At 36.9% G+C, this 9,975-nt stretch overlaps 1 protein-coding gene across 2 annotated transcripts; it reads right to left on the minus strand.

Annotated features, from left to right (window-relative positions):
* Positions 1-4,356: 4,356 nt before the first annotated feature.
* LOC137726740 (transcription initiation factor TFIID subunit 14b) lies at positions 4,357-8,511 on the minus strand. 2 transcript variants are annotated; one of them, XM_068465691.2, is made up of 6 exons: positions 8,286-8,493; positions 7,793-7,881; positions 7,491-7,712; positions 6,838-7,025; positions 6,633-6,754; positions 4,357-4,735 (listed from the first exon to the last, which is right to left on the minus strand). In XM_068465691.2, exons 1-6 carry the CDS (start codon positions 8,397-8,399, stop codon positions 4,649-4,651), a joined length of 822 nt encoding a protein of 273 aa, XP_068321792.2. In that variant the 5' UTR covers positions 8,400-8,493; the 3' UTR covers positions 4,357-4,648. The 2 variants fall into 2 exon arrangements, with proteins under 2 accessions (XP_068321792.2, XP_088551009.1); XM_088694883.1 differs by lacking the exon at positions 7,793-7,881 and having other exon boundaries at positions 8,286-8,511.
* Positions 8,512-9,975: the final 1,464 nt, after the last annotated feature.

Raw genomic sequence — 9,975 nt, forward strand, 5'->3', positions numbered from 1 at the left:
TTCGTGTCCTACGTCCTGAACACTGATGTCTCTCTCATAAATCACAATTCAACGCCCTCTTCTAAATTGGTAGAAAGTGTTGACGAAGACAAAGAAGGTTGAAGGCGTTGATCAACATTGGTTGTAACTGAAAAGAAAAGAAGCATTGCTTTTTTGTTAAAAGTTTTTTATGTTTTCAGTTTAAACAAACTTCTAAAGTTGTACCAGCCATCTTATCTTACCTATGGTGAATATTCATTCTATCTTCTCAGATCTAGATCCTTGTCTATCTGTATAGGCGTTTACCTATTTTTTTGTTGCGTTACACTCTTGACACGCTTATGAACTCATAATTGAGTTAGAAAACTAATCATTGCATGTAGTTATACAAGTCACCCAACCGGCTCACTGACTCATCAAATTGCGCGTTATACGAGTAAGATCATTTTCAAAGGAAATGTCAAATTATAAGAGTCAAATCACAATTAATGGTTGATGTGACAATCTGAATGATAGTAATTATTAAAAAAATGTTGAAACAAAATTTTTATTGGTTGAAATGTTAGTGGAATAAGGGATCCACTATTAAAATGAATTAAAAATAAATTTGACATTGATGCCAAATTTGACATCAAATCACTAAGTCTTCAAATCCAGCTAGCAAATAACATTTCGGTTGGAGAGACTTTTGATATCAAATATGTACAATGTCATTCCACCTAGGATTTTGACATCCCCTTTGGAGACGCTTTAACTAGTCCAAAACCTGACGAGTCATTGGCAATGGACCTAATGGTTAACATGACAGTGAAGTGCAGTATCTTAATAACGTAGAGCTTTCTTTCTGTGGTCCTGATGAAACTAGTCCCACCAGAAAAGAAGATTTGCAATGAGACGTAAATCTATTGCAAATGTACACCACTTATGCCTTCCTAGAGTCTGCATCCATTTCAGCAAAGGAACCCCTCCATGTTCGAATTCATACAGTGGTCCACAAGCTATGATTTAGTGGCCGATACGGTCATGTCCTGCATTTCTGTCTCTTCTTTTTGTGTCTTTCTCAACCCCAAACAAGTACATAATCCTTACGATCATAATTAATTACCACACTCACAAGCACGAGAAATTTTTGGGTGTTCCGGGTACACCAAAAAAATTTGGTGTACCCTCACTCATAATGGTGGACCCTACCCTCATTTTTTTTTCAATAAAATAATAAAATCAAATTTTAATGAGTGTGGGTACACCAAATTTTTTTGGTGTACCCGGAACACCTAAAAATTTTCCCACAAGCACCACCAAAAATGTAGGTTTACAGGGTGTAATTTTTTACCAACATAGAGCCAGTCCTTAGATTTTTGAGGCCGGGGCAGCTCCAAAAAATATGCACTAACATAACTCTCCAAATAAGTAAAAGTATTTCTGCCAAAGACTATAAGAGAGCGGTTTTAGTTATCTAGAGACGGTGTACTCTTTGATAAGCCAACTATTCCTTAGCTACGGTGTTTCTAGCAGACCTAGCTGAAACTCTTGGCTGAAACCGCTTTGGTGTTGCTAAGTGAATGTCGCCAAGAACGTCCTCAAACGGCTGGGTTCTTGATTTTAGAACTATTGTGGCTAAGTAAGTCGACCTGCCAATGGTGTGGCTAAGTAAGTCGACCTGTCAAAGAAAGTAACTATATATGAGGGCCAAGGTTGGAGGGTAAAATCTGTTGCAACAGGCAGCCCCTGATACAAACATACACAGGTATCAAATTACCGACGTACATGTCACCGTCTTTTGAAGAACCCCTCCCATCCCATGTTCTGTGAATGAGATTGATTGGGGGGGAAAAAGAACAAAAAAAAACACAGGAGAGGGACTGTAAAGGCCCGCCACCAGAGACCCACCAAAAATACGGTGCCCAGCAAAGCCAATAGTCATTTTATTCAAATTTTGGGGGTGTATATTTTTTCTTCTCATTTTTTCACTGATTGTGACTGTGGCTTGGTTTTGCACATGAAGGCCATGTTACTCTTGTCCCCAAAACTCTCCTGTAAAGACAACAATGTAAGGACCTGATGATGATCGCTGAGATGACATCATTTTCAACTGCTTCAAACAGCCCTCTCTCTCTCTCTCTCTCTCTCTCTCTCTCTCTCTCTTCAATTATCCAGAAAAGATTACTTCAACTGTTAACTGTATATAGTTGGAATATCTTATGAGTCTTTTTCCACTGGCTCTCTTGCTGAAAACTTAGCAACAAAATGAGGCCATCTTGAATATTTACCAAAAGATCCCAACTATTATTCTTTTATAGGTATGGGTAGAACAAGAGGAACTAAACCAATAATGAAAATGCAAACATCAAACGTAGCTCAGTTGACTAGAGTAATGTGTTTCCGCCTTTGTAATTAAGTTGAATCATCTTCAGAGTAGTTTGGATCAGGTAAAAATATTGTTCGAATGGAAAAAAATAATGAACAAGGGCATTCACACCCATGTGGGTTGTAAGCAATTGCTTTGACAACGAAGCCTGAAGAGGCTGCATAATGGATTTTGATGGTGGTGATGTCAGAATACATGGTCCCATGGGTTGTTCAATAAGAAGTTTAAAAATCATAAACATACTATAAATAAACACATAGAAACATGATTAGTCAAAGGATATATATGAAATATGGTGTTATCCATATCCATGTGTATTTTCAAAGTAAGGATAGGATCAGAACACTAAGCACCTGATGGTGATGCCATCAAGATTTGTAAATTGGTGATATGAATTCAATCCCATGTGCACTGCAAGGGAAATAGTAAATGGCGAACAATATAGAGATAACTGACCACATCATTTGTAGAGCACCTCTTACATAAGATCACTATGTATTTAGCCACCACATAATCCCATGTGATGTGAGAGCTGCCCTAGTTAGTCAGCCATATTGAACATCTTCTCTAGTAGAGGATGATAAAAACTTCAATACAGCTTCTGCACTATGACAACCGATACAAATAAGTGAATGAAACCAAATCAATGTATTAAAAGGAGAAGGCGTAGACAACGCGTCCCATGGATAGCCTCATCTAGATGTGAGGCGAACCTTCACGGGACCTAAATTTTTTAGTATATATGTTTTTATATATTATATATAATTATATAGAAAATAATACTTTGTAAAATTTTAAATGGTAATATCATCCAAATCTATTATAAAATTAACCAAGCATTACAATTAATCAATGGAACTATATATTATGTAATTATAATGCATGGCAATATTAATTATAATACACAAGTGAACGCAACACAGAAACATTAATCACACACTAAACATACACATATATTATATTAAAAAAAAGTATTAATCAATAATCACCTTAAGCACACACATATATTATAAATATATATACACACTCAGATATATATATTATAATAGAGGATGAAAAACACAATGAGCACACATATAACAATGCACACAAACAACACACACGTACATTATATAAAAAAATAAAAATTAGAAACTCTAGCCGTAAAAATTGGGGATTTATGGGAGTGATGGCAGCAGCGCAGTCTCTGGGTGTTGCGGTGCTGTCGCTGGGGGGTTGCGGTGGTGCTGCTGAAGGTTGTTGCTGGTGCTACAGAAGGCTGTCGAAGATTGGTGTCGCGGCTATCACCAGAGCGAGTGGGAGAGAGAGCTTGTGAAATTAGAAAAAAAGGCAAAGAGATGATCGTGCAAGGAAGAGGTATGAGACAGTTAAAACCCTACAAAAACTATGTCTTTTTGGGTTTGGGAGTTAAAAAGGAAAAAAGAAAAGAAAACAATCAACCAAACATAGACACTGGACGCCCTGAGGTACACCTCTGCCACCTCGACGGCTTTGGCGATGCCTTTTGACCACTCCCTCAAAACAAAGGCGGCAACCCTCACGCCCAACCTTAGAGGCCGCCTAGGCGCGCCCTAAGGTGAGCCTTTTAAAACACTGGACCAAACACAGGCTAGAGTGCAGCTTTGTGTGTGTGGGCAAACGATAATGTGCTATCTATGCCCGCACCGAAGTTTTTCTCGTAGAAACACTGTAAAGTATGGGAAATGATATTGAAGTTGACATATAGCTAGAAATGAGATGTGCCCTATCTATGAGAAAATGAGTACCACCTACTCTATAAGAAGCCTAGATTCAGCCGGAGCTATGCAACTATGAAGAGAATTATTAGTTTGGACCTACCTCAGCAAACTTTGACAAGAACCCTGTGAGGGAGTGAGAGTTAAGAATGGTTCCTCATAGAACACTTGAGTATTAAAAAATAAAATTGATTCAGATGATACTTAATTCCGAATGCACACTTTCAGATAACTAGCACAGACACGTTATACAATCAATAATAAGTGTCAAAGTAAACCAAAATTCTCTCTTTTCTTGGCATAAAAGATATTAAAAGATACACCTTTTATGTTCCTCCTTTAAATTGTTTACCGATAGATGCCGCATAAGACAACAAATTTACGTAAAAGAGAGATAAACAAAAAGGAAAATGAGAAAGTACAATAACTCGCCATAGCTGAGAATATTCATGTAGGCGCTACATTTGCGTGCCATCATGTGCATCTGCTGCGAGTAATTCAAATGTATCTACCACGGAACCAATTTGGAACTGGAATCTTCATAAATCTGCAGGATAATGTACAGTCACTGGTCGGAGACAGAATTCACTTGTTTATTCTTACCCTCTAGAAGAGTCATCTCTCTTCGGAATTTAGCAATATGAGCTTGAACCTAATACAATGGCATTTGAAACCCGAGGTTAATAAAGTTCCTTGAGCATTTTCTATCACAGTAAGTAATTTTGTTATCTCAACTAGAGTAACATTACTGCCTACTAATGCATAAACATCAAATATGTTCAGATCTCTACAACATGTGATTCATCTTAATAAATCCTTACTAGTTTCAGGATTCATAACCTACTCAATTCCAACTTTTTTCAGATTTCAATGGTTAATAACAATGAAATCACAAAGGAATTTGATCGTGACGAGTCAATGAACATAAAGAAACAAAATTAGGTATTTATCGCAGATGCTTAGGCTGGTTCACGAATTTCAGAATAATTTAAACAACCACTATAGCAGTCGTGAGAATTACCAGTAAGAACTCATACAATTATGCAGAACGCAACAAATTAGTCTGCCCAAGGAGAATTTAAAGAAAACATATTCATTCCATTGAGCGCCATACAGATATGTTTCATGGAAGATGGTTGGCTCCGTGGGCGCGAAGGGGGGGGGGGGGGGTGTGGTGGAGTGGAGTGGGGATAGGGGACATCCAAAATGAATGCTAGGCTGGACTCCCCTCAACTGACTTTTCCTAAGCCTTTTAACTCAATATGGCGTGTTTGCACTTCCAAAAGAAACTTTGGTGGAAATTTGGCGACCTACGAGACTATGAGTCTTCTGATTAGACCAAGGGTTACAAAAAAGCAGTGTCTACTTGCCTGCCATAATGCCAGTCCCTTTTTTTACTCTCCCTAGTAGTGTACATAAACATAGAACGATACCATGATCGAATGACTACAGATCTTTGCATACATTTTGCTCTGTTTGGAAACATGTTATCAGAATTCACTGGAAGAAGAAAGGTAGTCCTCCCTTAACTCATTTGAGAACCCAGTCAATCCATTCAACACATACTTAGGATGTGTTTGGGAAACTAAAGAATTAGTTTAAACCAGTTCTACGTAAAACCTGATAGTTAAAACAACTTACATATAAACTAGTTTTGGCAGTTATTTTAGGTCTGCCTTGGCTCTAAAGTATGCTTCTAATAATAATAATTATATTTATCTTTGGAGTTTGAGTGCACATTAGTTCCACAGAACCACTTACAGTATTTGAGTACACGCTGATTTGTTCTCAATGCACTATCAGTTCCACAGACCCGCTTCAGCATTTGAGTACCAAAGACTGTTCAATTTAAACACAACCCTACTAAACATGGCTGGCAGGTCTTTGGGGTTTACAGAGCACGCCCTAGGATTCAAACATCGTACCCCTATATCTCTGGGGATATATTTAAACATCTGTTAGATTAGACATTATTACACTAGTTTACACACTACATGATTGACCAGATAGAGAGCTACCGTCTATTGGCTAAATGTTATCGATTGACGCACAGCAATATCATACTCACAATTTTTCTATGAAATCGCTTTACAGCTCTTAGAACATGAAGCCGCCCTATTCATTTTCTCTAAGCATACTGGGCTCATGTTTGATGTTTTCTTCACTAACGTATCATGATGATTTTAGAGTTCAGAATTCTCAAATATACATCTAAAGTTGCGCTAAAGACATGACTGCAAAATATGGATAGAATTCCATTCAATACATAAATGAGAAGGGTGAAATACTTCTAATAATAATAATTATATTTATCTTTGGAGTTTGAGTGCACATAAGATTTTAGAATCCTAGACACTTTATATGCAATAAATTGCAAAAGGATTCAGCACAAAGAAATTAACTGGACAAATACATCAGTACATAATCTAAGAAACCACAGATGGTAAATTTTTTTCCACGAATACAGACTTATTGACAGCTCTTCACGATCACAAAGTTTCAAGTTCCATAAATTATGTCTAGAAACTATGAGATAAAGTTATGCATACCTGCTGACGAGCTGCTGCAAGTTGTAGCAGCTCATCTGCTTCTGAAAAGTTTGTGAACCACTGGCATAGGAGATGATCTTTAGTGTCCCCTCTCTTTCTCTTACTTGGATCCTCAACAGGCACTACATGCAATGAAAAGGAATAATTTACAATCCACAAAATGATAAAGAGAAATTACAGACACAACAGCATAAATAATTTATACCAGGTGGAGGCAAAGCAACGCCAGCAGGTAGTCTGGGAACGACTACAGCTGGCTCGTTCTGCACACGAGCCAATAAAGCCTCTGAAGGCTCAGGGAACACAATCTCATCATATGATTCCACAACAACAGGCTTTTTAGTCGACATAGCACCAGACTCATCCTCTGGGTACAACTTCAAATGATGAAATCTGTGACAAAGTTCAAGATTAAATTCTCCTTGCAATGATGGGCAGGCATAGTACCAAATGTATGTTAAAATGAAAAACAGGTTGTTGGTTGTTTCTAATCAAATGTAAAATCAAATTATACCAATGCATGTAACAAATAATCAAACTCATTGTTTGAAAAATTCATCTCCCAATTAAGCACACTAGAAGGTTAAGTAAAATCTAATTTCCCCATTTCGTAACATATATGGTACATATAAAGCAGGATGTGTCGTTGCAAGGGTTCTGGTGAATACTCAGATAGACAATGAACGTATCAATGTTGGAAATTAAAAGACAAAGTTGTTTCGGTCAAACTAGGTTTAAATCTACTATTCCATTGTTGAGGACTTGGTACAAATGCAAAGAACATAGACAGCATCAAACACAAAATTGGACAGCCGAGGACCAAGTAAATCACGTGATTTATTATTCAAAGCAACTCACAAGTTTAATGGCTTATCACAAACATCACTGTGGAAGAAAAGCGTAATGGCGATTTCAAATTCACCCCAGCCACATTCTGACAATTCAAATGGTGGTGACTCAACCACCCTTGTGGGATTACTGAAACTGGAATGCAGCTGAAAAACAGCACGTTTTATGACCACTCCAAGATCCTCATTGGTTGCCCCACGAACGTACACAGTCCACTTGTGTGATTGGTACCTAGTTAAATGTCACGAACTTAACTCTCATATTCCATTCCTCATGTAAGTAATTCAACAAGACAATAAAGCAATACTTACTCGTTCGCCTTCTTACCGAGCCAGAATGCAATATTGCCATACACTATCGGAACACTAATCTCAACATCTTTGAGTTTCTTATGAAAAATCTACACAGAGTTACATGAAAAGCAAAACAATGAAAAAAAAACTACAATTTAAGTTCTAAACATAGACTCATAGTAGTAGATTATGCTCAAAACTTTTTTGACGGTATTCCGGCGATCAGAATGATGGGCAACAATCCAAAATCAAAAACCAATTTTGAAACGATTTTTTTGAATTTTTTTTTTTTTTTTTTTAAATAATGCCGACTCTCGTGATCCATAACAGGGGCAATCAACACATTATACAATGTGAAACAATATGTTGGAAATTCAAATCAAATCAATCTCAAAACAGAGCCTTGAAGTTGAGGATCAGAACCATTTCCAAAAGCACTTCTGGGTATCCTTGTTTTGGTAAATTATGAAGTGGGTAATTGTAAAGTTTTGAAATTGAACAAGAAAGTTACCTTCTTTTCACTGTCTTCCGGTTTGCCCATTTTGGTGCGCAGGGATTTGGGGGAGGACCCACTTATTTCAGGTTGATCAGGACCGTGCATTTTGGAAGAGGAACCATTGTTCATGTCCTTCTGTGGTGCAATCGAGAAACGAGGGTTTCTTCCCGCGAAGTTGCAGAGTACCCTTGCTTTTCCAGGAGGGAGTTATCCTGTACAGCGCGCATTTAAGTTGGTCTGCAACCCAATGAAGCTGGGCCGTATGGCGCGTAGTAAGGGCATTTCAGTCGGTCCACAAATAAAAGGTTCTCCTCAAAAGACGAAAATGACCATATTTTGTGAGGATAACAATGAACTCACCGTGATGAGTGTGTCATTTTAATCTCCATCCTCCTTTAGTAATTTTCTTCCGGTCCCAGTCTATTTAGGCCATTTCCAACCGAATGGTCCAGAGGACCAGATGGTCGAAAATAGTTTGAAAACTGTCTCCAACCGAGAGTTAGGCCCAAGGACTGTGGAATATGAGAGGGCCCCACGAAATCAGAGAGGCTAGAGGGCTGGCCAGAAAAATCATTTTTCCTGTCGGTTATAACCGATATGAATGCTTAAGAAAAAAATTCAAATGCAACAGCTAGCTGACGTCAGCTAGCCGTTGCATTTGAATTAATTTTTTTTTTTTGCAGTTTTATTATTATTTTTTATTTACAAATTTTTCTTATAACTTCTATTTTTCATATTTTAAATTTTTTTTTTTCCTTTAATTTTTACTTTACAAAATTTGTTTCATATTTTTTTTTAAATTCCATTTTTTCCTATAACTTCTATTTCACAAAATTTGTTTTATTTTATTTTAAATTCTATTTTTATCCCGTAACTTCTATTTTTTTTTTAAATTATATTTTTTTCCTATAACTTCTATTTTACAAAATTTGTTTCATATTTTTTTTTAAATTATATTTTTTTCCTATAACTTCCTAAGCCATTATACAACATTAAATTAAATTAAGTAACATGAAACAACATTAAACAATATGAAACAACATTAAATAACATTAACCAACATACGAATTATACAACATAAAAAAAACATTTAACAACATGAAACTTAAACAATATTTTAAAAAACATTTAACAACATAAAACTTAAATGCCTACTTCATGCTTCTTTTGGCCCAAAGATGTGCAACAAGATCCTGTTGTAGGTACTTGTTTGTGGCACGAGAACGTATCATTCTATAACGCCTCATGTACTCATTTATAGAAATACTACCAGTTCTTGGATTGAAAGGGAAATTAGGCTCATCATATATTTTTGCACGAGCCCTTCTTGACCTATTTGGATCTTCTTGGTCGTCATCGGACTCTCCATCAATATTATACCCATCTCACTCATCCTCCACTATCATATTGTGTAATATGATGCAAGACATCATGATGGAGTCCAAATTTTCTCGACTCCACCCTCTTGTCGGTTTGCTAATGATCTTCCATCGTGCTTGTAGAATACTGAAAGCTCTTTCAACATCTTTCCGGTATGCCTTTCGGTGTAAGGTAAACAACTTTTCTGCGTCATTCCTAGGGTTTGGAATTGCTCGGACAAATGTCGCCCACTTGGGAGTAGATGTCATTTGCCAAGTAATACCCCATATTGTATTGATGGTTGTTGATGTAGTAGTCAAGTTGGGGTGCTTTACCTTCCGTCAAG

This window comes from Pyrus communis, chromosome 5 (assembly GCF_041283825.1).
Source record: "Pyrus communis isolate YQ-2024b chromosome 5, ASM4128382v1, whole genome shotgun sequence".
Lineage (NCBI taxonomy): Eukaryota > Viridiplantae > Streptophyta > Magnoliopsida > Rosales > Rosaceae > Pyrus > Pyrus communis.

Coding starts and splice junctions, on each gene's coding strand:
- LOC137726740 (XM_068465691.2), bottom strand. CDS start 8,399: ATGAACAATGGTTCCTCTTCCAAAATGCACGGTCCTGATCAACCTGAA. Junction 7,713..7,792: donor CTCGGTAAGAAGGCGAACGA/GTAAGTATTGCT, acceptor ACATTTAACTAG/GTACCAATCACACAAGTGGA. Junction 7,026..7,490: donor TGTGATAAGCCATTAAACTT/GTGAGTTGCTTT, acceptor ACTTTGTCACAG/ATTTCATCATTTGAAGTTGT.